General features: G+C 39.4%; 1 protein-coding gene across 5 annotated transcripts in view; it reads left to right on the forward strand.

Moving 5' to 3' along the window:
- Nucleotides 1-26,347, forward strand: part of ANKRD44 (ankyrin repeat domain 44) — a 311,092-nt gene that overhangs the window by 199,630 nt on the left and 85,115 nt on the right. For all 5 annotated transcript variants that reach the window (XM_070388779.1, XM_070388790.1, XM_070388784.1 and 2 more), the window contains exons 9-10: nt 7,245-7,323; nt 17,568-17,682. In XM_070388779.1, coding sequence (XP_070244880.1) covers nt 7,245-7,323; nt 17,568-17,682 — 194 coding nt within the window. The remainder of the gene's footprint in view (nt 1-7,244; nt 7,324-17,567; nt 17,683-26,347) is intronic.

The following is a 26,347-nucleotide window of genomic DNA, read 5'->3' on the forward strand; positions in this document are numbered from 1 at the left end:
CTATGTGGAGGTCTTTAGTGGCAACAAAGAGACCTGGGTGGGGGAAGGAGCCAACATGTGCGGTTAAAGTCCTAGAGGACGGTGGTGAGAAGACAGGAGGCAAAGAGGTGGCTCAACCACCAGTATCCCCAAGACTTGTGACACTTTTCTTGCCTTTCTGGTGCCTGAGGGACATACTGTGGATCCTCCAAAGGAAGGAATGTTATTGAAATTAAAGTATCTTCACCAGGCTCACTTAATTGATTCACAGGGTTATCTGATGCTCTCCATTGCCTCTGTAAAACATGCCAACTGGTGTTTTCAGTGTGCCTGATACTGAAGCTGGAAGGCCACTTTCTGCCACACATACCTACTTCTCCCAGATAACTGGTTAGTGGCCAGTTCAGATTGGATAAGGGACTTCAACTAAGTATAGTACCTTAGTTTATGGCAGTCTTTTCTTCTCCTGCACAAAATGGACATGGAAACATAGCTACTTTAATAGTTATTTTTTCCTGTAGACTGCTAATTATCAATAGAGGTTAAGAGGCACCATTAAAAAAAGAAAAGTCTTAGACTTGTGTTTATGTATTATCTAATCTGTGTAAATGGGATTTTGAATCAAATCTAGCCTTCTCCCTCAGCCTCCCTTCATCTTCTCTATCTACATATGAATTCTCTTGACTCTTTATTAGTTATCCCAGATTCTCTCTGGATGCATGGATCGTCTAATGTTTCCATGGAGCCGTTCAGTCTGAGTGGAGGTTGTTATCTCTCTGCACCACATTGCCCTTGGATTTTGAAAGTGTTTGTAGATTGCAAGACAATTTGTATTTGTTTAGATTTGTCAAAGTTCGAAGAAAATAGCATATTGAAGTGTAGCCAATTCCTATTCACATGCTCACTTTGTTTTCCTCTGTCCTCCCAAAATACTAAGAGTGTCATCTTGATGAGAAATTTCAAGATGATGGAGATGAGAGAAAGGCTGTGTATCTGACATGCATTTTAAAGCCCCTCGTTTTGCTTAAATTGACCATGGCCCTGTCTTTGATTTAGAATATAGTGATGTCAGAGAGCTTAATTATTATAAAATAATAGAGACACAATACTTTATACAATAAACTGTTGACAGTTTACTTGTTTTTTGCAAATAGGAAGAACATGAGGAAATATGAAATAATTTCTCTTCTCTAGTAGAGACCACGTTGTTATTTCTGTAGCATCTCAAGGCTCTTCTTGGAAGCTTTCAAACTAAGCTTTAAAGAAGATAGTTACATATGGCTACACTGGATATGACTTAGAAAGATAGGTTCAGAAATCACCATTGCCAGGTTGCCTACCTTCTGGTCACTAACATTCCACCTGCCTATGGTCTCAATTCTTTTCTGCCCATGGGTCCTTAGATCACTTAACTTAAAGCCCATCACAGTTTTCTAAAGTATACCAGCTCTCTTCTTTCTGTGTACTAGGACCAAATTTTATTCTATAATTGCATTGCAGAGGTTGAAGATGAAATTGAAATAAGCAAGAGTAAGTACTAAGAGCGACATGTCCTTTGGAACTTGGGAGAGGAAGTGAGCAAAGCAGGGAGGTGAAGGTCTGAGGTAACCATGTACCATCTCCCACTTTGGAACCATTAAAAACTTGACCGTACATAGTTTTTTGCAAACCAAGGTATTAGATTGCTCTTCCATTGAGTTAGGAAGCCCTTTTCTGACTATATCTGATGCCCCCTCCTCCAGCTGACCTTAGCGTTATCCTGTTGAACAGGAGTCCCCAACCTCTGGGTCTAATCCCTGATGATCTGAGGTGGAGCTGAGGTAATAATCATAGAAATAAAGTGCACAATAAATTTAATGTGCTTGAATTGTCCCAAAATCTTTCCCACCCCCACCCCGGTCCCTAGAAAAATTGTCTTCCATGAAATCGGTCCCTGGTGCCAAAAAGGTTGGGAACCGCAGCTGTAAAGGCTTTATTGTCCTCCACTGAGCTGCATGACAACAGGGGTACTGTGCATGGAGAACACAGTGCCTTCAGGTTCCTGGGGAGTAGCTGTGTATTTTAAGTTTGGAGAAGGTTTGAGGGAGGATGAAGAAAGAAGGCAGGGTTTCCCAGGTGGCTGGTAGGAAGGAGTCCGCCTGCCAGTATAGGGGCCACAGGAGACATAGGTTCGATCTCTGGGTTGGGAACATCCCCTGGAGGATGAAATGGCAACCCACTCCAGTATCATTGCCTGGAGAGTCCTACGGACAGGGGAGGCTGCAATTCATGGAGTCTCAAAGAGTCAGACATAACTGAGCACACAAAGAAAGAAGGCATTAGAAGTGGAAGAAAAAAATGAATGGATTTCTGAGGATATTGGTCAAGAAAATTGAAATGCTCCGTTTAGTTCAAGGATTAATCTTTCTTGGATGATGGTGAATACTGCCCTGAAAGAGTACTGATATTTGTCATAAAATATTCTTAGTCCTCATTGGTTTTGCTTCATGACCCATGGCAAATAAGTCAAGTCAATAGGAGAGTCTCTTACTCCAAGTAACAAAATTTTCCATGCCCTAAATCTGGTAGGGAAATGCACCTAGAATTTTTAAGGAGACTAGAAATGAAGAAATATTTTTCTAAAAGCAAAGCTTAGAATAAGTGGGAGAATTGAACATTCCTTCTCCTTTGAGAATTCAAGGAATGTTTTATATCTGTCTGAAGTTCTAGTACCAGCAGCAGCAAAGAAAAACCCACCACCCCCACCCGTGTGTGAAAAATTTCTCAGGCAGATAGTGAAACTCAGTAGGATTTCTAGTCTCAACCTGAATATTCTTAATTCTAACTTGTAAAAGCTAAATAAAAAGTACTAGTTTTTTGACCTTCATTGGTTTTCAATGACTTTTTTGAAATGACTTCCTTTTCTACCTATAGCATATAAACAAAGCTGCCCCACAGTGACTGCTATGACACTCCTAATGCCCAATCTCTTGCCACCCATCTCTCTCTCTCTCTCTCTCTATGAGAAAAAAAAGAATCAGCTAAGAACTGGCCTTAGTAATAGATGAGCTCAGGCAAAGATCTTCAAGAATAGATCTGAAGCAAACATCACCGTTGACCGTATTGCCATCGTTTTTATTTTACCTAAAATGGGCATCTCTGTTTGCTCCTTTGCCAAAGGCATAAGCACTCCAAGAGAAAAAGGGTATGGTGTTTACTATCTCTGTAATGGGGAAAGCTTTATAAACTGTACTCCCTAGAAACCAGTGACTCCTGCTTTGGCTTTCTGACTACAATTTAGTAACCTCCAGGTTGGTGGTTACTCTAGCCTTTAAACTCTTTTCTAGGCATGGAAAACTCTTGTTTAAATATTGATAAAGGTATTATCTAAACACTGAAGTATTTATAGCTTTATGTATATTTAACTAAATGCTAATTAGTTATATTTTCATCTTAAATTTAGAAAATACTGGAGCAAAATTTAAAGAAATAGCACCACCTAGGGACAAATGAATGTCAACTCTACAATTACTGTTTTCTCTCTCCTTAAGGGTCTTGGACTGTCATCACTTTTTTGTTGGAGGGAAATATGTCTTAAATCCTCATTCCTAAGTGGTTCCCAGACTTTTGAGTCTTTTGAATTGTCTGCATTTCTCCCAGCCAAGATGCAGACTCGGTAACCAGAGAGCTTTTAGGAGTTCTCCTCCATTGTATATTTTGTGGTTGGTGATGGCATCGTATTCTTATTTTTCAGTTAGTGCTCCTTTCCCCAAAAAATATTATTTCAGTAAAGTCTCAAGTTTGTTTCCATCTTTCTTTACTTTCCAAATCTTCTCAATTCAGGCTATAATCATACAAGATTAAGATAGAGAAAAGATCCTAATATTTCTATTTTTTCCCCATCAACCTGAGAATCTTTCACTATAATGATTATTTATTTCACTCAATATGCAGTTACCAAAAGAGTTGGGGTTCCCTGGGGTCTCAGTTGATAAAGAATCTGCCTGCAATGCAGGAGACTGCCTGCAATGTAGGAGACGTGGGTTCAATCCCTGGGTTGGGAAGATCCCCTGGAGAAGGAAATGGCAACACCCACCCTACCCCACCCGCTGCCCCATATTCTTGCCTGAAAAATCCCATGGACAGAGGAGCCAGGCAGGGCTGCAATCCATGGGGTCGCCAAGAGTCAGACACAACTGAGCACAGTGTTCGAAAGAGTCGGACATGACTTAGTGACTACACAACAGCAACAGCAACTTTGACTAACTTCCCTTGGCACAGATTATACATAGCTCCTCTTAAGTCTAAGGAATAGACTTATGGGATATATAATAAAAATTATTCTGTTCAACCTTGTGGTTTTATAAGATATTCCAGTCCACAGTCAAAAGCAGCTGCTCCTAAACTTTAGTGTGCTGTGAAATTTAGAAATGAAATCAATTCTGGTTCTGTAGATCTGAGCTAGGACACAGGATTCACATTCCTACCAAGAACCCTGAATGATTCAGATGCATGTAGTCTGTAGTTCACTATGAGAAATATTTAAGTGATTATTTGCTTTCCATTGTAGCATTTTTTAAAGAATCATTTTGAAACACAAGTATATGAGTTTCATCACAAAAATGAACTTGTGCTTTTAAAATCTTGTATTTTAACCCCAGGATTAAGAAAACATTTCTTCTGAGACTTAGAAAAATAACAGTTACATAAATTTCATTTTGGTTTTAAAAATAATATCTGAATCAAAGAATACATAATATATTCTCTCAGTTGGGGGTTCAGTTCAGTTCAATTCAGTCACTCAGTCATGTCCGACTCTTTGAGACCCCATGAATCGCAGCACGCCAGGCCTCCCTGTCCATCACCAACCCCCGGAGTTCACTGAGACTCAGGTCCATCGAGTCAGTGATGCCATCCAGCCATCTCATCCTCTGTCGTCCCCTTCTCCTCCTGCCCCCAATCTCTCCCAGCATCAGAGTCTTTTCCAGTGAGTCAACTCTTCGCATGAGGTAGCCAAAGTACTGGAGTTTCAGCTTTAGCATCAGTCCTTCCAAAGAAATCCCAGGGCTGATCTCCTTCAGAATGGACTGGTTGGATCTCCTCGCAGTCCAAGGGACTCTCAAAAGTCTTCTCCAACACCACAATTCAAAAGCATCAGTTCTTTGGCGCTCAGCCTTCTTCACAGTCCAACTCTCACATCCATACATGACCACAGGAAAAACCATAGCCTTGACTAGACGAACCTTTGTTGGCAAAGTAATGTCTCTGCTTTTGAATATGCTATCTAGGTTGGTCATAACTTTCCTTCCAAGGAGTAAGCGTCTTTTAATTTCATGGCTGCAGTCACCATCTGCAGTGATTTTGGAGCCCAAAAAAATAAAGTCTGACACTGTTTCCCCGTCTGTTTCCCATGAAGTGATGGGACCGGATGCCATGATCTTCGTTTTCTGAATGTTGAGCTTTAAGCCAACTTTTTCACTCTCCACTTTCACTTTCATCAAGAGGCTTTTGAGTTCCTCTTCACTTTCTGCCGTAAGGGTGGTGTCATCTGCATATCTGAGATTATTGATATTTCTCCCGGCAATCTTGATTCCACCTTGTGTTTCTTCCAGTCCAGCATTTCTCAAAATGTACTCTGCATATAAGTTAAATAAGCAGGGTGACAATATACAGCCTTGACATACTCCTTTTCCTATTTGGAACCAGTCTGTTGTTCCGTGTCCAGTTCTAACTGTTGCTTCCTGACCTGCATATAAATTTCTCAAGAGGCAGTTGTGGGTACTTTATGTCTAAAGTAATAGTAATGTTTTTGTGGGTATTACTGTTTTTAGAAAATTCTATAAACAACTAATACTTAATTAAAAGTGTAGAACTTTGGTATTTGGTGCAGTGCTGACTAGTGGGTAGATTCTGTACATTTTCCATGTTTTAGCTTAACCTATGTCAGAGAATGCTGTCATAACTTGAGTGATAAAGAAGTGATGTATAAATTCAGCACATTTCCAGCTGATCATTAAATCTTAATCCTATGATTCCTAATGAGTTAAGTGGAGTAAATGTTTCTTTTTTGCGATAATAAAAAAAAGTGTTCCCCCCTCCCCCCCGCCCCCAGCCCCGTGGAATTAAAATGTAGATAATGGTGGAGGATTTCAGGTCAGTTTTGAAAATTGCAATGATTTATAGCAGTTTAGTCATCTTTAGGCCAAAGAGGACCAAACAAGTTAATACATCATTTGTCTTTTCTTAATTTACTACAGACAAAAGTTGAAAAAACACTATAATAAACTATAGTGGAAAAGATATGAAAAATACATATGTATATATATTTATAACTGAATCACTTTGATGAACACTGGAAACTAACACAACATTGTATATTAATTATACTTAAATTTTTTTTAAGTTGGAAAAAAAAAACTCCTTGGAGGAAACTTTTATTAGTAGATCACAGGAGATGAAAAAACATTTTGGGTGATTTCCTCAGTTTAAACCAGGGTAGTTTAAGAATTGTCAGTGTAACTAAAAATTCTGCAATTCTTCTCTAGAATAATTTCCATTTCTCTAAGCTTCTTTAAAATGTGATGTTATATAATGTAAACAATAAGAATCTAAGGCAATGGCACCCCACTCCAGTACTCTTGCCTGGAAAATCCCATGGACGGAGGAGCCTGGTAGGCTGCAGTCCATGGGGTCGCTAAGAGTCAGACACAACTGAGTGACTTCACTTTCACTTTTCACTTTCATGCCTTGGAGAAGGAAATGGCACCCCACTCCAGTACTCTTGCCTGGAAAATCCCATGGATCGAGGAGACTGGTAGGCTGCACTCCATGGGGTCGCTCAGAGTTGGACACGACTGAGCGGCTTCACTTTCACTTTCCACTTTCATGCATTGGAGAAGGAAATGGCAACCCACTCCAGTGTTCTTGCCTGGAGAATCCCAGGGACAGGGAAGCCTGGTGGGCTTCTGTCTATGGGGTCGCACAAAGTCAGACACAACTGAAGTGACTTAGCATCATATAGCATAGAGAACTATATTCAATATCTTATAACAACATATAATGGAAATGAATCTGAAAAAGAACATATATACGTATACTGAATCACTTTGCTGAATACCTAAAACTAACACAACACTGTAAATGAACTATACTTAATTTTTTTTTAAAAAATGTGATGTTAGATAAAAACCTGCAATATCGTATACACTCTATTGGAAACTGTGGAATGTTTCAGATTGATGTTACTTGCCCTTTGTTTTTTTTCCTCTCTCTCTCTCAATTTTTAGAGTAAAGATGGTAAAAGTCCACTGCACATGACAGCTGTCCACGGAAGGTTCACACGGTCACAAACCCTCATTCAAAATGGTAAGAGAGATTCTGCTACAGTGTCGTCACTGGAACAGTTTCTTGGTGTGGCTTGAGTTTGGCTGTCAGTTATTTGAATATGAAATACAATGCTCTGTTAGTGTTTATTAAGCTTGGATTTATACTATCCTTTGATGAACTTGGCTAAAAGCTCCTTAGCAGACAGGTCATCACCACCCAGCTTAGGAATAAGGACATAGAACCATAAGTTTCATAGTCAATTCCTAGTCAAAGAACATGTGAGTTTTGAAACTGGAAATTATATATAGGCTTAAGAGCCTGCATGTTTTACTCAGAAACTAGTAAAAATAAGTATCAGGCATTTTCTAGCAGCAAAGCTGAATTATTTTAAAATTTTCAAACCCACCATAGTTTCGTAAGTTAAAACTCACTAAGCTACTTGGGCAAAGGTAAGAAAAATGAGATGACTCAGCAGAAAAGCAGGTATAAAGGATGCATGATATATAAAGCATGATATAAAGGATGATAAAATCACAGGCTTGATAGAGACCTTGGAAAGTCAGAGAATCTAGTAATATTCCAGACTTACAATAAAGATGTGCTTGAACCACTGGGTTGTCTCTGCAGCCAAAATACTAGGGAGTGTCACTTTGCATCAAGGTTCATGTTACTATTAGAGGGTAATGGCCAGAATCTGGGAGTGCACTGACCTTGCTAGCACAACTTCTGTTATCTTAGCTAATCTTGAAGACATGTGGAAAAAAACCCAAACAGGTTTAGTTCAGATATTTGCCAACATTTCACATAAACTCAGCAGTTCCTAAACTATCTTTAGTTGACCCACATTTCTAGATCTCAAAACTCAGACATTAGTCAGTTTTTTAGACTTATCTTCCTGCCATCTGTAAGAATATTGGATGACATACACTTGAAGCATTAGTGGTATTATCAGGAAGATCCCCTGAAGGAGGACACGACAACCGACTCCAGTATTCTTGCCTGGAGAATCCCCATGGACAAAGGAACCTGGCGGGCTACAGTCCACAGGGTCTCAAAGAGTCAGACATGACTGAAGTGACTTAGCATGCACAAGGTATGTCCTAGGTACTGAAGTCATTTGACACTATGCAGAGAAATTATGCTGAGGAAGCAAAATATCTGCAGCAAAGCACAGGAAATTTATAAGCACTTCAGTGAAACTATAGAAGAAAAGCAATCCCAGCAAATTTCCAGTGAGCAAATGCAGGTAATTGGAAATTAACTGTACAACATGTATTAATTCTAGTTTGAAATGTGTGGTATGCCTTTGACATTCACTTTACTGAAAAACCACTTTAATTGTTTTGTTTCTCTTGAAATCAAGGGAGGTGGGGAGGGACCCTGGCATCTCTCCTTTGCACACTTTCCTCATCCCACTCTTGTAGAAGGAAATGGTGGGCCACTTCAGTATTCTTGCATGGGAAATTGCATGGACATAAGAGCCTGGCAGGCTACAGTCAGTCCATGGGGTTGCGAAAGAGTTGGACACGATTTAGCAACTTTAGGGCTTCCCTGGTGGCTTTGATGGTAAAGTGTCTACCTGCAATGCGGGAGACCTGGGTTCAATCCCAGGGTTGGAAAGATCCCCTGGAGAAGGCAATGGCACCCCACTCCTGTACTCTTGCCTGGAAAATCCTGTGGATGGAGGAGCCTGGTAGGCTACAGTCCATGGGGTCGCGAAGAGTCAGACACGACTGAGTGACTTCACTTTGACTTAGCAACTTTAGCAACTAAACAGCAACGACTCGTCCCACTATATTTCTCAATTGTTTTTCAGAAACAGTGTCCACTGCCTTAAAAATAAACAAAACCAGGGAGCTATTTGGTATCCAATTTGAAAATTTTAATGTGAATATAATCACTGGGCTTTAGCTTGATGGCATTAAAAAGCATTGTTCCCTGTTGAAGCAATTTCAAGCACTAGCGACCAGACCAGAGAAGGAGCAGCTTTTCACCTTGAAGCACTGCATTCCTACAGGTCCATCTCTGTGGGCCAGAACTGTGTCATGCTAGTGTGCTTAAAGCAGTCTTGGGGGCCCGCTGGCTGCTTTGATCTTTTCACAAACCATCCCTGTGAACTTAAATTTCCATGCCCTCTCTACTAGAATTCTTGCTAGACTTTTGAATGGGAATGAGACCTGAAAAAGTACCCTATGTCTTGTCCTCTATGATCAAGGAGCTCGTCTCAGAGCCTATTCTTGGCTGGCCTGGCATCTTGCTTTGTGGGTTGAGTGGAGTCCAGGGTCCTAAAATACTGAAAATATAGTGGCTATAGTATATAACTTATTATATATAATGATAATGGTTGAGTGTTCTTCACATTGTGCCAGGCACTTGACTAAGCACTCCACATAAATCCTTCCAACCACCCCATGAGAAAGAGGTCCTGTTATCATCTCCATTTCAAACATGGAGAAACTGAGGCAGAGAGGTTGTCACTTCTGTTGGGATACCTGGCACATATGTTGAGGAACAGAGATTAGAACTCAGGAAGACTAACACTGGAGACTGAACTCTCAAACACTCACTTACAAATGTGTTATCTGGATGAACAATGACATGTTAAAATTTTTTTTAAAACTTGAATTCTGTTTAAGAGTTGCTTGTATTTGGCATAGAGTCATCCCTGTAAAATGGCACCACTCCAGTACTCTTGCCTGGAAAATCCCATGGACGGAGGAGCCTGGTGGGCTGCAGTCCATGGGGTCGCTAAGAGTCAGACACAACTGAGTGACTTCACTTTCACTTTTCACTTTCATGCCTTGGAGAAGGAAATGGCACCCCACTCCAGTACTCTTGCCTGGAAAATCCCATGGATCGAGGAGACTGGTAGGCTGCACTCCATGGGGTCGTGAAGAGTTGGACACGACTGAGCGACTTCACTTTCAATTTTCACTTTCGTGCATTGGAGAAGGAAATGGCAACCCACTCCAGTGTTCTTGCCTGGAGCATCCCAGGGACGGGGGAGCCTGGTGGGCTACCGTATATGGGGTCTCACAGAGTCGGACTCGACTGAAGCGACTTAGCAGCAGCAGCAGCAGCATCCCTGTAAAAGGATAATTTGGCATTCTCTTCTCTCAGCCAACAATTCTTTGCATTCGTTACACATGTGAGAACTGTGAGTTCTTCCATTTGACATTTTTTTTTCTTTTAATTTTATTTTTAAACTTTACATAATTGATTTAGTTTTGCCAACTATCAAAATGAATCCGCCACAGGTATACATGTGTTCCCCATCCTGAACCCTCCTCCCTCCTCCCTCCCCATACCATCCCATTTGACATTTTTTAAAACATGCTCTTAGGGACAAGAATAGGAAGCTCTTTCCTTTCCTCCTGTTTGTTGGTTTCCTTTTGGGAAAGGTCCAGAGACTCACACTCCCAGGACCTGGTGTCCATCCTCCAGAGTGGATCCCTACATGGCAGGACCCTGAATGCCCATCCCCCATGGGGACATCATTTGGTCCTGAGACCTACTGAGGGACATGCTTGGTGTTTGTTTTGTTAAATTGTTCTGATAATCTGGGCTTTTTGCAGCATTTCTCTGCTTCTCTGACTGCTCTCTAGTCAGGGCTATTAGTTCTTTATAATACCTTCCCCCCGCCCCCAATCATTCAGTTTTGGTAAGGTGATCGTTTTTAAAAACTCTTTTTTAAGTGAATAAACAAAGAGTGCCTCTGCTGTTCAGTCGCATTGTTTGTTATCTGAAGCTGTGTTGTCAGAACCAGAGAGGGAAAGAATTAAATGAAGACATAATCTGGTATCAGAAGGCATTTGATCCAGCCACTTGCACAAGCGGCTGCCTTAGATGCTGCTCAGCAGGTTACGAAAGTTCAAAATGATGCTTTTTTTTTTTTTTTTAATAGAAGCTTTAAAAATAAATAGAGTTTGAAAAGGAAGAGCCAAGGGATAGGTTAGGATGATTCATTGTGAGATTTTTGATATTTGGGCTCATAGCCCTTCCAAGGCAACTTAATAAGATGACTATTCTTGTTTGTGCAATGAAAAGCTAATTTCAGATGAATGCCTGGATAATGCTGCATAAATCATCTCTTCCTATATGCTCTGCCTATGTCTAAACTCACAAATGTTTATTTTCCTCACTAATTATCAATGCTGGTTTACCAACATTAACTTGCAACTTTCAAATAAAGAGTAAAGATATTTGAATTCCAAGCAACTGTTAAAGATTTTCAAATGAAAATGGAAAGCTTTGGGAGTGACCATAAAATAGAAATTAATTCATCTAGAGGTCCTAAACATATTTCTGAATAACAAGTAGTCTATTTTCTACTAAATTATGATGATTTCCAGAAGTATATTTTAAAGGACAATTTAAGATAATTACCCATATTTTTACAGTTTTAAATTAACTCATGAAATTATAGTGACAACAAAGAAACTTTATCAGCTCAAATCTCCTAGATCATCCTTTCCAGTATTTTTCACTCTTCTCTTTTCCTATCTTATTTTTGGAATATTTGAGGCTGATAAACATGGAGCCCCTAACACTTGGTTCAGAACATGAGCAATGTAGTGTTTGTCCAGGACAAAGATTTCTTTGAGGTTCCACTCTTTGATCAGCTCCGTGGGTGGACCTTTTAGGCTGACCACTGTGGGCAGCTCTCACATGGGTACCTGTATCCTGGATTACTCTGAGGTATCCATGGAGACCAAGTGGCTGCCTGTCCCCAAGGCATAAAAATGATCTAAATTGGATGCTTCTAAATTTAAATTATTGCAAGCTATTTCTTGAGTCCCTAAAAGTTTGCAGTAGAGATCAAACCCGTCAATCCTAAAGGAAATCAACCCTGAATGTTCATTGGAAGGACTGATGCTGAAGCTCCAGTACTTCATCTACCTGATTTGAAGAACTCATTGGAAAAAGCCCTGATGCTGGGAAAGACTGAAGGCAGGAGGAGAAGGGGACGACAGAGAATGAGATAGTTGGATGGCATCACCGACTTGATGGACATGGGTTTGAACAAGCTCTGGGAGTTGGTGATGGATAGGGAAGACTGGAGTGCTGCAGTTCATGAGGTCGCAGAGAGTCTGACGCGACTGAGTGACTGAACTGAAAAGTTTGCAGTAACTAATTTTGTTTTATTATTTTTCTTGATTGTTGCCTGCCAGGCTCCTTTGTCCATGAAATTCTCCAGGCAAGAAAACTGAAGTGGGTTTCCATTTCCTTCTCCAATAAAATGAATACATGCTCACTATAGAATAAAATTAAATTATTAAAGAGATCCCCATCAATGTGTCTCCTTAATCCCACCCAATAATTTCTATTGACAATTTGATGAAACGTCCAGATTTTTTACATGTGTTTAAGAATGTACATATGAAGATATGTAATTACTTTTATGAAAATGATAATAGTCTATATATTTGAGCAACTGGTTTTAAAAATCAATACTTTGCTGCAGAAACAAAGATATGAGGAAAGATCAGCGTTTGTGTTCAAGCTGCCATTTATATTTCTCTGTCACAAAGTCAAAAAGGGATTACCATTTTATAAATAGCTATTAAGTTGAAAAATCCAAATGTGTACACTTATTGGCACATGCTGAAGTCTTGGCTGTGGAGTGAAACATCTTAAATCCTATATAAACGCATGTACTCATTGGAGTTCTTTTAAACATCTTCCCCTTCTACAAAGGCCACACATATTTGTAATTATTTCACTGTTAGGAGAGAATCTCATTTATTAACTCTGGTTTACCAACACACCTGACGAGAGAGAATATTGTTTGTTGGGAATAAATCTTAGGGGGTTGGTGGTCATAGTAGGATTCATTAGAGTGAAGGGCCATGCAGCTATTATTGTGAAGATTTTATAACAGTCGTATCATAAGAGAGAGTGTTGTGGCCTAGAAGTTAATGTTCTTTCCTTAGATCTGAAAAGACTCAACGGCTTCTTTTTGGTTCTCAAATATACTGGTAACGAGAGTACAAATGGGCACAGAGTTTCTCAGAAGCAATTTCCCAGTGTCCATCAAGAGCCTGAAAAATACTCATACTTCCAATCCAGTAGTACTACTTCTGAAAATCCTGCTGGAGGAGATCATCTGAAATGTGGATAAAGTTATGTATAGTTATGTTCATTCCTGTGTTTTTCCTAGAGGCAAAATTGGGCATAGCCTAAATGCCTTGTAATTGGGGCCTTTCTAAGTAAATTCTCTAAATACTGATATCATGGAGATTTGCAGTTATTTTAATGAAACGAATTAATGACATGGGAAGTGTGTGTGATGTAATATTAAGGGGGAAGTCGGGATACAAAACTCTTTGTATTCTATGATCTTAACCATGGGAAATGTCTTCACACACAAATGCACATACACACAAACAACTGAAAGGAAAAATCCAGAATATTAATACTGATTACCTCAAAATAATCAGTGAATTTATAGATGACTTCTGTTTTATTTTTTGTATTTTATAGCATCTTCTAAATTTTCTACAATGAGAAAATTACTTTCTCAGTAATATTATTTAAAGTAAATGTTTAATATCTTTTTAGACCTAAGCCATTTATACAATATTTACATTTCTCAGGATTTTGTATTTCTTATTCTGGAATGTATAAATGTGTATGTGTAGTTTAGATACACAAACCAAACATTATAGTATTAGTATCTTAAAATGATATATTTTAGTTTTAAAACATCAGCTTAGTTTAGTTCAATATAATTGATAATGAGGTAAAGCTGAAGATTTGACCTACTCTAAAACACCTGATATCTAAGAGCATGAACTGATAATTCAATAACTTAATTGCTTTCCACAATGATGCAGAGATTTGTTTATGAGCAAGATAGTCAGGAAATAAAATCTTAGACTAATTTATATTTGGTGCCCCAATATCTTAGGTACTTTCTTTTATTAAAAGCAGAAATGCACATGGTCTTCCATAAGCAAGAGTACACACGGTGTTTTTTCTCCTTGGTGTGCTCCCTGTCCTTTACTCCCTCCCCTTTTCCTTTAGCTTTCTTCAGGCCCTTCCTGTATGATTGGGTTATAAATTTTACATACTGTAAAAGCTCATCATTGTAAAGTGTGCAATTCAGTGGATTTCAGTATCTTCATATGGCTTTACAATCATCGCCATTATCTAATTCCAGAACATTCTCATCATCTGCCCCCAAGAACCTCATCCTATTTAGCAGTCACTCCCCATTCCTCCCTCTCCTTAATTCCTCCTTATTCCTTGATTTTCAGAGGCTCTTAAAATACTTGAAAGTTTACTCAATTATCAGTAATGCATATAGCAAATATTTTCACATGTGTCAGTTTCTATATTGCTAGGATGTGGGGAAAACTTTTAAAACCACAATGCAAAATCTAAATACAATAAAAGAAATTATAAAACAGATTTCTTCAGGGTAAACCACCAAAGACAAAGAAAATCTAGGACAAAAATATTTGTAACAAGCCTGGCGTGCTGTGATTCATGGGGTCGCAAAGAGTCGGACACAACTGAGTAACTGAACTGAACTGAATTGAATTACTGCTAAGTGGGTAATCTCCCAACTCTTTTAAGAACCTTTAAAAATTAAGGAATAAAAAGATCATACACACACACACACACACACACACACACACACACTCTCTTAGAAAAATGGGCAAAAGTCATGAACAAATGGTTCATAGAAAAAGATAAACAAATGGCCCTTTAATATATGAAAAGATTCTCGACTTCCTTAACAAGAGAAATGTAAATAAAGACTACAATGTGAGAAACCAGTTTTCACTCATTACATGGAACATATTCAAAAGCTTGGCAAGACTGAAGAAAAAGAAACTCTTACACATTGCTCACATGAGTTCAAAGTTGTACAGCACCGAGAGAATGATATGTGGCAAAATCTAATAAAACCATATACTCATTTCTTTGACCTAGAAATCCCCTTTCTAATAATTTATTCTGAAGATACACTCAACAAATACAAAACAATATTTGCATGAAGGTATTCACTGCAGCATTCCTAATAATAGCAAAATTATTTTTACTGCCTAAATATTCATCTATACCAGACTGGTTTACTTAACTAATACATCTATGCAATGAAAAGCAAGTCGTACAAAAATGAGGAAGATATCTAAAGAAGTGATCATCTATACCAGACTGGTTTACTTAACTAATACATCTATGCAATGAAAAACCAGTCATACAAAAATGAGAAAGATATCCAAAGAAGTGATCTCTAGGAATGAATTGCAGGGTACATTGTTAAGTGCGGGGAAAAAAGGCATGGCATAAAAGAATCTGTTTATTTTTTACAAAGAGAAACACAGCAGTGAAAATGATTAATTACTATAGAATGTGGTTGAGGGTGAAGTGGAAGGGATAGAAATGAGGCTTTTTTAAAGTATAGACTTTTGAAACACATGTTTTAATGTATTAAATAAAGTTAAAGCCAGTAAAATATTTGAAGGCAAAATCAAATGAGTGCTAAGTCACTTCAGTCATGTCCAACTCTGTAATACTATGAACTTTAGCCTGCCCAACCTCTCTGTCCATGGGATTCTCCAGGCAAGAATACTGGAGTGGATTGCCATGCCCTTCTCCAGGGGATCTTCCCGACCCAGGGATTGAACCCACGTTTCTTATGTCCCCTGCATAGACAAACAGTGTCTTTACCACTAGCGCCACCTGGGAAGCCCACAATCAAATGAGGCTGTGTATCAAATTGATAATATAAGCACACAGAATAAAGAATGCAGATAACTTTTGAACAGAGTGCTCCCTGTTTATGCTGAAATCATTGTGGGAAACTTTGTTGGGAAAGTAGATATTTGCACAATTTGGAAGTATCACCCACAAATTCTTTGCTAATTGTTAAAAGGGAAAAGGCATTTTGTAGTGCAGAGTGCGGGAAGGCATCACCTTAGCCAAGTAATCAAGCCTCTTTTTAAAATTGTGGTAAAATACATTTAACATTAAATTTACCATTTAAACTATTTTTAAGCATATGGTACTGTGGCATTAAGTACATTCACATAGTTGTACAGCCATAACCACTATCCATTTGCAGAACTGTTTCATCTTCCCAAACTGATGGTCTGTACCCATTGTAAGTAATCAACACTTGTATCATCCAGTGACGGACTGGCTTGATCTTATGTGTGTGCTGTGGAGATGGGATGGGAAGTGCATTTCAACTTTGGGATATTCTTGCCAAAATATTTAGCCTGAATCTAATAATGAGGAAATAACCAGACAATTCCAGAATGCACTATATCATATATGACTCCTGGCTTAGTCTCCAAAAATATCAATAACTTGAGAGATACCTACATACCTACATAGAAGGCAGGAAGATTTTCCAAATGATAAGAATCTAAAGAGACATGACAACTAAATGCTGTCAGACTCTTTGATTGAATCCTGGATTTAAAAAAAAAACAATTATAAAGCACATTTTCAGGGACAATTAGAATACACACTGTATATTACACAAAATTATGGTATCTGTTAAATTTCTTGGGTATGATGGTATTGTAGTTATACGGGAGACTGTTCTTAGAGGTGAAATCCATGATGTCTTAACTTATTTCTAAATGGTTCTTCAAATAAATTAATGGACTAATTGTATTTCATTTATTATATATTATATATCTTTTCACATATATGAAAAGGGGAGAAAGAAAGAGACATAGTAAAATAAGAATTTGGGGAAAAGGAGGCAATATACAATAAAATAAAATGAAACTATTATTAAAAGAACTGTAGGTAATTAATGTGATAGTTTTGATAAATATGGATACTTTCAGTTTATAGTTTATGCTTTTACTCATTTTACTCATCATATTTTAAACTAGATAATCAAACTACATACATCTTCTCTTGAACTCTATTCCTTTGGTTCTTATGCTGTAACATAGGTTTATATAGGTCTTTAGTTCGGCAAGTAAAATTAAAATTGAATATGTCTTCAGAGATACATTTTGTGGCATTTGGTTACATTGTTTATTTAGAGAGGGAATCTAGTTGTAAGATTTTAGATTCTTAAATAAGACAACGTGGAAAGGTTTTTAAAAAGCATTTCTAATAGACTTCCTTCCATGCAGATTTAATAATACTACAACTTCAGATGGTAACTTGTTCCCTTAAAAAGCATTCTTGTTCTTGAGAGCAGAGATGCACAGAATAGAAATGAAATCAACATTTGGTCACTGTGAGTATATTATCTGACTCAACATGAATCCTTACGTTATTCTGTATTAAAATGTCTCTTTCAGGAGGTGAAATTGACTGTGTGGATAAGGATGGGAACACTCCTCTTCATGTGGCTGCAAGATACGGTCATGAGCTTTTGATTAACACCTTAATAACCAGTGGAGCTGACACAGCCAAGTAGGTTACAGCAAAAATACAGTGGATTAATTGCCACATGTGGGAGTACTGCCAAAGGGGTTCTGCCGTGCTGTGGATAGATCCTATTTGTCCAAATTAAGGTAGATCTGCAACATTATGCTAAACACAAATTAAATTAGAACTAAATTAAGTGATTTTTAATGACAGTTGCAAGGAAGAACCAATTTTATTTTTCAGCTATATCAAAAAGAGGCCTATTTCAGTGGTTTTAATTAAGGGAACTTGAATGTTATTCCTAAATCTCTGTTTTTTAATATTCTTCTGTTTTTTTCCAATGAACAGTGTTAGTTAAGCAGGAAAAATAAAACATAATTGGGCAAACTCAGATTTTATTCAGAGTACCGTTTTGCATATGTTAATAACCCATGTTTAATGATATGGTTATACTGTATAATTGAGTAAATCTGCCACATAGGGAAGAGGGACCTGACTTCATTTTGTACTTCAATTTAACAAGAATATGTGAAGCATCTATATGAATCCATTGCAGTGTTGGGTGCTGTGGGAAATTTCAGATATACGTTACCTGATTGGTACCTTCCAGGAGCTCATAATTTTGTTGGAGGCCCAAAACCCACTTAAGACAAAGAACCATGCAAAATCGTATTTAGCAAAGTTCAAAATGAAACAGAACTTTAATGGCAAAATATTCGGTGTAGACAATATATGCCATAGGTTATAGACAGGAAGGAGAGAGGCTCAAAGGTGGCCATAGTTTTTTAAGGAGAAGGTGATTTTTAGGTAGACTTTGAAGGATGGGAATTATGTGAATAGAGCAGAGTAGCAGACTTCCCAAGCAGGAAGGAAAGCAGGAGCAGATACAGCTCCTATGGGGAGGGTGGCCTAGTGGGGTGGAAGTTGGCCTGGTGGGCTGAAGAGCGTGTGATGGTGCCATGCTCTGCCAAAGGCTGCATTATATCACGGTGGGAGACCCAGCCTTTAGTGGGCACTAGCTGGGCTCCAGTTCAAGCTGCCTTATTTGTGAGCTATGTGACCTTGAGCTTATTGCTCAACCTGTCTGCCCATTGATTTCCTCATTTGGCAAATGGGAGTAATAATAGTATCTACCATAGGTTTGTTATGAGGATTAAAGGACTTAATCACTAGTAAAGCTCTTTGGTATGTGTTAAGATCTGTGTGTGAGTTATCTAAATGCATCTGCTAAGGTATTCAACAAGATAATCCAACTTAATAGCTCTTTGAACAGTGCCTGGCTCATAGTAAGCTATCAGTAAAGGCTAACTATTAATAATTATATTATTAACTAATTATTAATTTATTATAAGTTATTATGTATTATTGCTTGATAATATCTAGCATGTTAGGGAAGTGGAAAGAGATGAGGTGGAAAGGCAGGAAGAACCACATTTCAGAGGACCTCGAACATCTTGCTGAGGAGTTGGATACCATTCTGAGGCATTCAGAAGTTGTTAAAGAATTATAACTATGTGTAGGGTAGGTTGTGTCTAATGATCCCATTTGTGTGTAAGAAACATCACTCTAATAGCAGTCCAGACAAACTTGAAGTGGTCCAGACTAGAAACACCTGGCAGACTCTTGTGAATGTCCAGAGAAGAAATGAGCTCTCAAGCTAAGGACAAGACTAAGGGTAGAGAGACACTGACAAATATTAATGCCAAGAACAGTGGGTTGTCTCAGAAGAGAAAGGAATCCACTTCAAGTCAAAGGACCTGTTTGACTGGGAGGTTGCAAATCTAAAGCAGCAGCTCGGTTTCCTGGAAAGAGCAGTGTTCTAGGATTTCGGAGGCATTTACCAGAGTCTAGAGTTGCAACCCAAAGCCAAAGATCTTAAATGTTCAATGTCAGTTAAGCAGAAATAAAGTGTTTAGGCACAAGCTATCTTCACCCTGTGATATGTTCATATTTTCAGTGATTGTTTCAGATTTGAACTTATCTGAAAAATGAGTTTTTTTTTAAAAATTTGAACTTTATAGATAAACAGGGCTCAATACTTAAAATTTCTGAAAAAACCACATTTAATTCAGTAAGCACAAAGTCTATTTCCTTGAGATTATTTTACCTTCAATTTGTACAAACTCAAACTATGTGGCAAAAATGCCTTAGGAATGATGTTGGTCAAGTAGCCTTTCCTTCTACTGACCGTGCTGGGGACACTGGCCAGGGAAACATTGTCCCAGCCTCAAAGAGCCACATATGCTTCCTTTTGCCCCAGCATATCTGGGGTTAATACATGCTTCCTTCAGTAACAGTGGTTCGTTAAGGCAACAACTGTGTGTGTGTTTGTGTGTGAGAGTGAGTGTGTATGTTGTGTGGGGAGGGAAGTCACCTAAAGAGAAAATATCCAAGTGAAGGGACAGGAGAATTGATGGTTGAATTTGCTAAAGGCTTGGGCTTCCCTGATAGCTCAGTTGGTAAAGAATCTGCCTACAGTGCAGGAGACTCCAGTTTGATTCCTGGGTCAGGGAGATCTGCTGGAGAAGGGATAGGCCACCCACTCCAGCATTCTTAGGCTTCCCTTGTGGCTCAGCTGGTAAAGAATCTGCCTGCAATGTGGGAGACCTGGGTTCGATCCCTGGGTTGGGAAGATCCCCTGGAGAAGGGAAAGGCTACCCATTACAGTATTCTGGCCTGGAAAATTCCATGAACTCTATAGTCCATGGGGTCATAAAAAGTCAGACTGAGCAACTTTCACTTTTCCCCAGAAAGTCACTGTTCTCTGGGCTCCTTGTAAATTTATCTAGGGTAACTCATTAAAGCGGAGAAGGCAATGGCACCCCACTCAAGTACTTTTGCCTGGAAAATCCCATGGACAGAGGAGCCTGCTAGGCTGCAGTCCATGGGGCCGCTAAGAGTTGGACACCACTGAGTGACTTCACTTTCACTTTTCACTTTCATGCATTGGAGAAGGAAATGGCAACCCACTCTAGTGTTCTTGCCTGGAGAATCCCAGGGATAGAGGAGCCTGGTGGGCTTCTGTCTATGGGGTCGCAGAGTCAGACACAACTGATGCAACTTAGCAGCAGCAGCAGCAGCTCATTAAAGAGGAGAAAAACAGGTGTTTCCTTCTATAAATAAGTGAACAAAAAAGAGCATTTATGAAAATAACCCATTTTAATTCATAAACAATATGGCCAATGTATTCTTAAAGATCTCTTTATGACAAGTTTTATAGTCATTACTTTCTGATGAATTTATTTGCATCTTATTTTCAAGCCTTGATTAAATGTTCTTTGTTTTTCGTTTTTGTTTCTCTGAACTTTGTAAGTTTCTGCAGTGTGACTTGGTGCTTATGCAACTTTATGTGGTATCAAAGCCATTGGGTTTTTTCTTTAACTTTGTTAGTTTTGGGGTGCTTGTCTCTAGGATTTTTTAATTTGTATTCCATCTTATCAATTAAACTCTCACTGCTTTCTCTGCCTCAATTGTAGCAGAATTAGTGGTATTACAGTTTTACAGGTAACTGATTCTGATATTCTTACATTCACTGAATATCTGTTGATGGCTTGTTAAGTGTCACCCACTGTGTCAGGTTCTGGGGTCACAGAGCTTGCTGCCAAGGAGTTTATAGCCTGTCGAAGTGGGAAAAGTAAAAGTGAAAGTGTTAGTCACTCCGTCGTGTCCAACTCTTTGTGACCCCATGAACTGTAGCCCACGAGGCTCCTCTGTCCATGGAGTTCTTCAGGCAAGAATACTGGATTGGATTGCATTTCCTTCTCCAGGGCAAGAACTAAATAGGCAGTGACAATCATGCATGCTAAGTTTGATGGCAGAACAACTGCCAGGTGCCACTGGAGTACAGGAGAACATATATGGGATGTAGCAGGAGCAGCGAAGCTTCCCAGAAGAGGGATGGTTACCTCGTACGACAGATAGCAATTAGTTATGTAACTGAAAGTCTTTAAGGTCCTAAGCATCTGCTTAGATTATTTTTATTAAAATGTTTGAATATGTATAAACATAAGACTAAATAGAGACTCCCTAGGCTTTTGACTCTCATATAGCAATAAATTTATAAAAATTACAAAATACATACAAAAAGAGACCCACAGCGTTCACCATAACTGCACAGGACAATAGTAACAAATGCTCATGAGTTCTGCTAGGCCCCACTCTGGGAGGTTACATTTAACTGTCCCAACAACCCCATGGGGTAAGTGCTGTGATTATGCCCATCTTACAGGTGAAGTAAAGGAGGTTTAGTTAGCTTTCTGAGGTCACAGAGTGGTGGATGGATATAGGACACCATCCTTGACCACCTGGATCTGGAGCCTAAGCTCCTAGGCAGGAGACTTGCTGCCTCTCCGTGTAATGGATGATGTGATACTTAGCATTTTGCTTGTAATTGTGGTCCTAGCGACTAAAATGCTGAGTTTTTTGGATCCAGTACATAACTATGGAAGTGGAGGTTTTGCAGTGACTTAAAGTGGTGGGCAGTGGACCTGTCACATGGCACAGAAACCTTTACTCAAACTATTGCCAGATTCTGTGCATACAGGAGGCTCAGTGTGCTACATTATCATTGCCCTTCCTAGATTCAGACATTTCGTTTTCTATTAAGTCCACCTTTATTCTCACTGGCTCCTGCCAATTAAAGTAGTACTACACAGCACAGCTGTCATCCTAAGTATCATACAAATGTCAGTGCTGGAATTTGGCAGAGGTGTGTGGTGATAAGGTGGCCTTTTAGATGCACTAAAATATGCTTTCACCAAAAGGGAAAGACAATATAAAATTGTCACAGAGAGTTCTTAAAAGCCCAAAGATATTCCAGCAACCCCCAGAGATGTACTGACTAGTTTGAGAAATACCGTGAGAAACAGAAGAGTTTGAGTTGTAAGAGTTTCAGGAGAAAGGCCTGCATGTGAAAACCCAGGGCTCTTCCAAGAGGAATGGACAGAAGTTTAAAGATCCTAAGAACACATCTAGGTTTAAGCAGTAGGGGCTTTGTAGCCATGTTAGAGTATTTGGGCTTTGATCCAAAAGGAACCCCTGAAAATGTCTGCAGGTTGTAAATAGCAAGGACCAGGCTTCATTTTTGTCAGTTAGGCCGAGTGCCTGTAACTTAGTGGTGCATGATAAACACTTCGAATGACATCAGATCAGATCAGATCAGTCGCTCAGTCGTGTCCGACTCTTTGTGACCCCGTGAATTGCAGCACGCCAGGCCTCCCTGTCCATCACAAACTCCCGGAGTTCACTGAGCCTCACGTCCATCGAGTCAGTGATGCTATCCAGCCATCTCATCCTCTGTCGTCCCCCTCTCCTCTTGCCCCCAATCCCTCCCAGCATCAGAGTCTTTTCCAATGAGTCAGCTCTTCGCATGAGGTGGCCAAAGTACTGGAGTTTCAGCTTTAGCATCATTCCTTCCAAAGAAATCCCAGGGCTGATCTCCTTCAGAATGGACTGGTTGGATCTCCTCGCAGTCCAAGGGACTCTCAAGAGTCTTCTCCAACACCACAGTTCAAAAGCATCAATTCTTTGGCACTCAGCCTTCTTTACAATCCAACTCTCACATCCATACATGACCACAGGAAAAACCATAGCCTTGACTAGATGAACCTTTGTTGGCAAAGTAGTATCTCTGCTTTTGAATATGCTATCTAGGTTGGTCATAACTTTCCTTTCAAAAAGTAAGCGTCTTTTAATTTCATGGCTGCAGTCACCATCTGCAGTGATTTTGCAGCCCAGAAAAATAAAGTCTGACACTGTTTCCACTGTTTCCCCATCTATTTCCCATGAAGTGATGGGACCGGATGCCATGATCTTCGTTTTCTGAATGTTGAGCTTTAAGCCAACTTTTTCACTCTCCACTTTCACTTTCATCAAGAGGCTTTTGAGTTCCTCTTCACTGTCTGCCATAAGGGTGGTGTCATCTGCATATCTGAGGTTATTGATATTTCTCCCGGCAATCTTGATTCCAGCTTGTGTTTCTTCCAGTCCAGCGTTTCTCATGATGTTTAGTAAGAAATTTATTTAATAGTTTGATCACTTGACTTGGGCTTCCCTGGTGGCTCAGATAGTAAAGCATCTGCCTGAAATGCAGGAGACCTGAGTTCGACCCCTGGGTCAGAAAGATCCCCTGGAGAAGTGAATGGCTACCCACTCCAGTGTTCTTGCCTGGAGGATCCCCATGGACAGAGGAGCCTGGTGGACTACAGTCCATGGGGTCACAAAGAGTTGGACACAACTGAAATGACTAATATTGATCACTTGACTAAGTATCATAAAATCATTTGATGATCAAAAATCATCAACATTTTTGTCTCACCCACCTGGTGGGTTAAACTAAACCAATCCCACCTTTCCTGGGAGAGTTGAGAGATGAGTATTGTAAAGGATTTTTTTAAATGGGATATAGCTGCTTTACAGTGTTATGTTAGTTTCTGCTGTGCAATGAAGTGAATCACCTACGTGTGAACGTATACCACTTCCCTCTTGGACCTCCCACCCCGCTCCCACCCCGATCCCCAGGCCCATCCATCGAAGTCACCACAGAGCACCAAGCTGATGTCCCTGCACTACACAGCAGGTTCCCACTAGCTGTGTATTTCACACATAGCAGTGTATATATGTCAATCCCCTCTCAGTTGATCCCCCCTCTCCCCCACCACCTGCACATGTCCATTCTCTACGTCTGCATCTCTATTCCTGCACTGCAAATAGGTTCATCTGCAAGAATTTTGAAACACAGAAAGAGAACAGAAATGCTAGTTGGTCACACTTCATTCTTAGCTTTTAAGGAAGTACAACCTTATTACAACCTCAAAACTCACAGACTGCTGATTATCCAGCTAAGCTAATAATAATGGCAAGGGAACCATGGGTCAGATATTCTATTTAACACTTTATGTTCATTATCTCAAGTAGTCCTTCCAATTGCTCTATAAGATTGACAGCTTTATTATCTTTGTTTTCCAGGTGAGGGAGCCATTATGTACTTTCCAAAGTCCAAATATCTAGCACATGGAAAAGTTAGGACTGAAACCCAAAGGTTCTCACCTCGTCACCTTAACCACAGTGTTTTTTTAAACACATGGCCTAAGGGAAGTTCTAGAAAGGACTGGATATGGAAAGGGACAGCCATGTCCTCTTGAGCCAAGGGGAAAACTTAAAAAAACTGATATTCTAATGGTGCAAAGGCCCTGTCCTCACCTCTGATGGCTCTGTGCAATTTATTCTGGCCTCATTTATTCTGAAATAACTGGGTAGGAGACCCCAGCTAACAGCTAAATTAGAAATAGCTAATACAAATGTGTTCCATTAATTTTATGACTGGTCAAATAAATGTAGCAGATTAACTGGAATTGTCTTCCCTTTCCTGTAATTTATGCACTGTTTAGTGTTATCTGACGTCTTTATTTCTTCATCTTCTTTGATGTATACCTGATGAAGTCAGAGCGATGTTTCTCGTTTGACTAGGACAGTCAAATCCTAAGTTTCCTGCTAAAGGTTTTAGGATCCTTTCTTTATAAGCAGTCTTATTTCATAACAATAAAGGAGAAATTTTATTTGTAATGCATGAATCATTTCTGAAGTGATTCAGAAATCCTGAGTTCTGTTTTTATTTTCTTGCCATTTTCACCTGATACTTAGTTTTTCTATTTGAACTGGCACATCATATTCATTTGAATACCAGTACTAGTACTTGAGTCTAGATTCATGTATTTCCTACACTGAGGTAGTAACTTTTTGTTAACTATGGAATATATCAAAGAGGATATTTTTTCATTTAAAAAAAATGTATTGAAGTAGAGTTGACTTACCATGCTTTTGGTATACATCAGAGTGATTCAGTTATATATATGTATTTTCAGAATTTTTCCATTATAGGTTGAATATAGTTCCCTGTGCTATACAGTAGGTCCTTGTTGCTTATGTTTTTTAAAACTTATTTTTAACTGAAGGATAATCGGTTTACAGTACTGTGTTGGTTTCTGCCATACATCAACATGAATCAGCCACTGGTATACATATGTCCCTCCCTCTTGAACCTCCCTCCCACCTCCCACTCCTTCCCACCCCTCTAGGTTATTACAGAGCCCTGGTTTGAGTTCCCTGAGTCATATAGCAAATTCCCGTTGGTTGTTTTACATATGGTAGTGTACATGTTTCCATGCTACTCTGTCTGTTCGTCCCACCATCACCTTACCCCCGACCCCACCCGTGTCCATAAGTCTGTTCTCTGTGTCTGCATCTCCATTGCTGCCCTGAAAATAGGTTCATCGGTACCATCTTCCTAGATTCCATATATATGCGTTAATAGTACTCTTGCCTGGAAAATCCCATGGACGGAGGAGCCTGGTAGGCTGCAGTCCATGGGGTCGCTAAGAGTTGGACACAACTGAGCGACTTCCCTTTCACTTTTCACTTTCATGCATTGGAGAAGGAAATAGCAACCCACTCCAGTGTTCTTGCCTGGAGAATCCCAGGGATGGTGGAGCCTGGTGGGCTGCCGTCTATGGGGTTGCACAGAGTCGGACTCGACTGAAGTGACTTAGCAGCATACAGTATTTGTTTCTCTCATTGATTTACTTCACTCTGTATAAAAGGTCTAGATTTATCCACCTCATTAGGACTGACTCAAATGTGTTCATTTTTATGGTTGAGTAATATTCCCTTGTATATATGTACCTCACCTTTTTATCTATTCATTTGTTGATGG

The sequence above is a fragment of the Bos mutus genome, chromosome 2, assembly GCF_027580195.1.
Source record: "Bos mutus isolate GX-2022 chromosome 2, NWIPB_WYAK_1.1, whole genome shotgun sequence".
In the NCBI taxonomy this organism is placed as follows: domain Eukaryota; kingdom Metazoa; phylum Chordata; class Mammalia; order Artiodactyla; family Bovidae; genus Bos; species Bos mutus.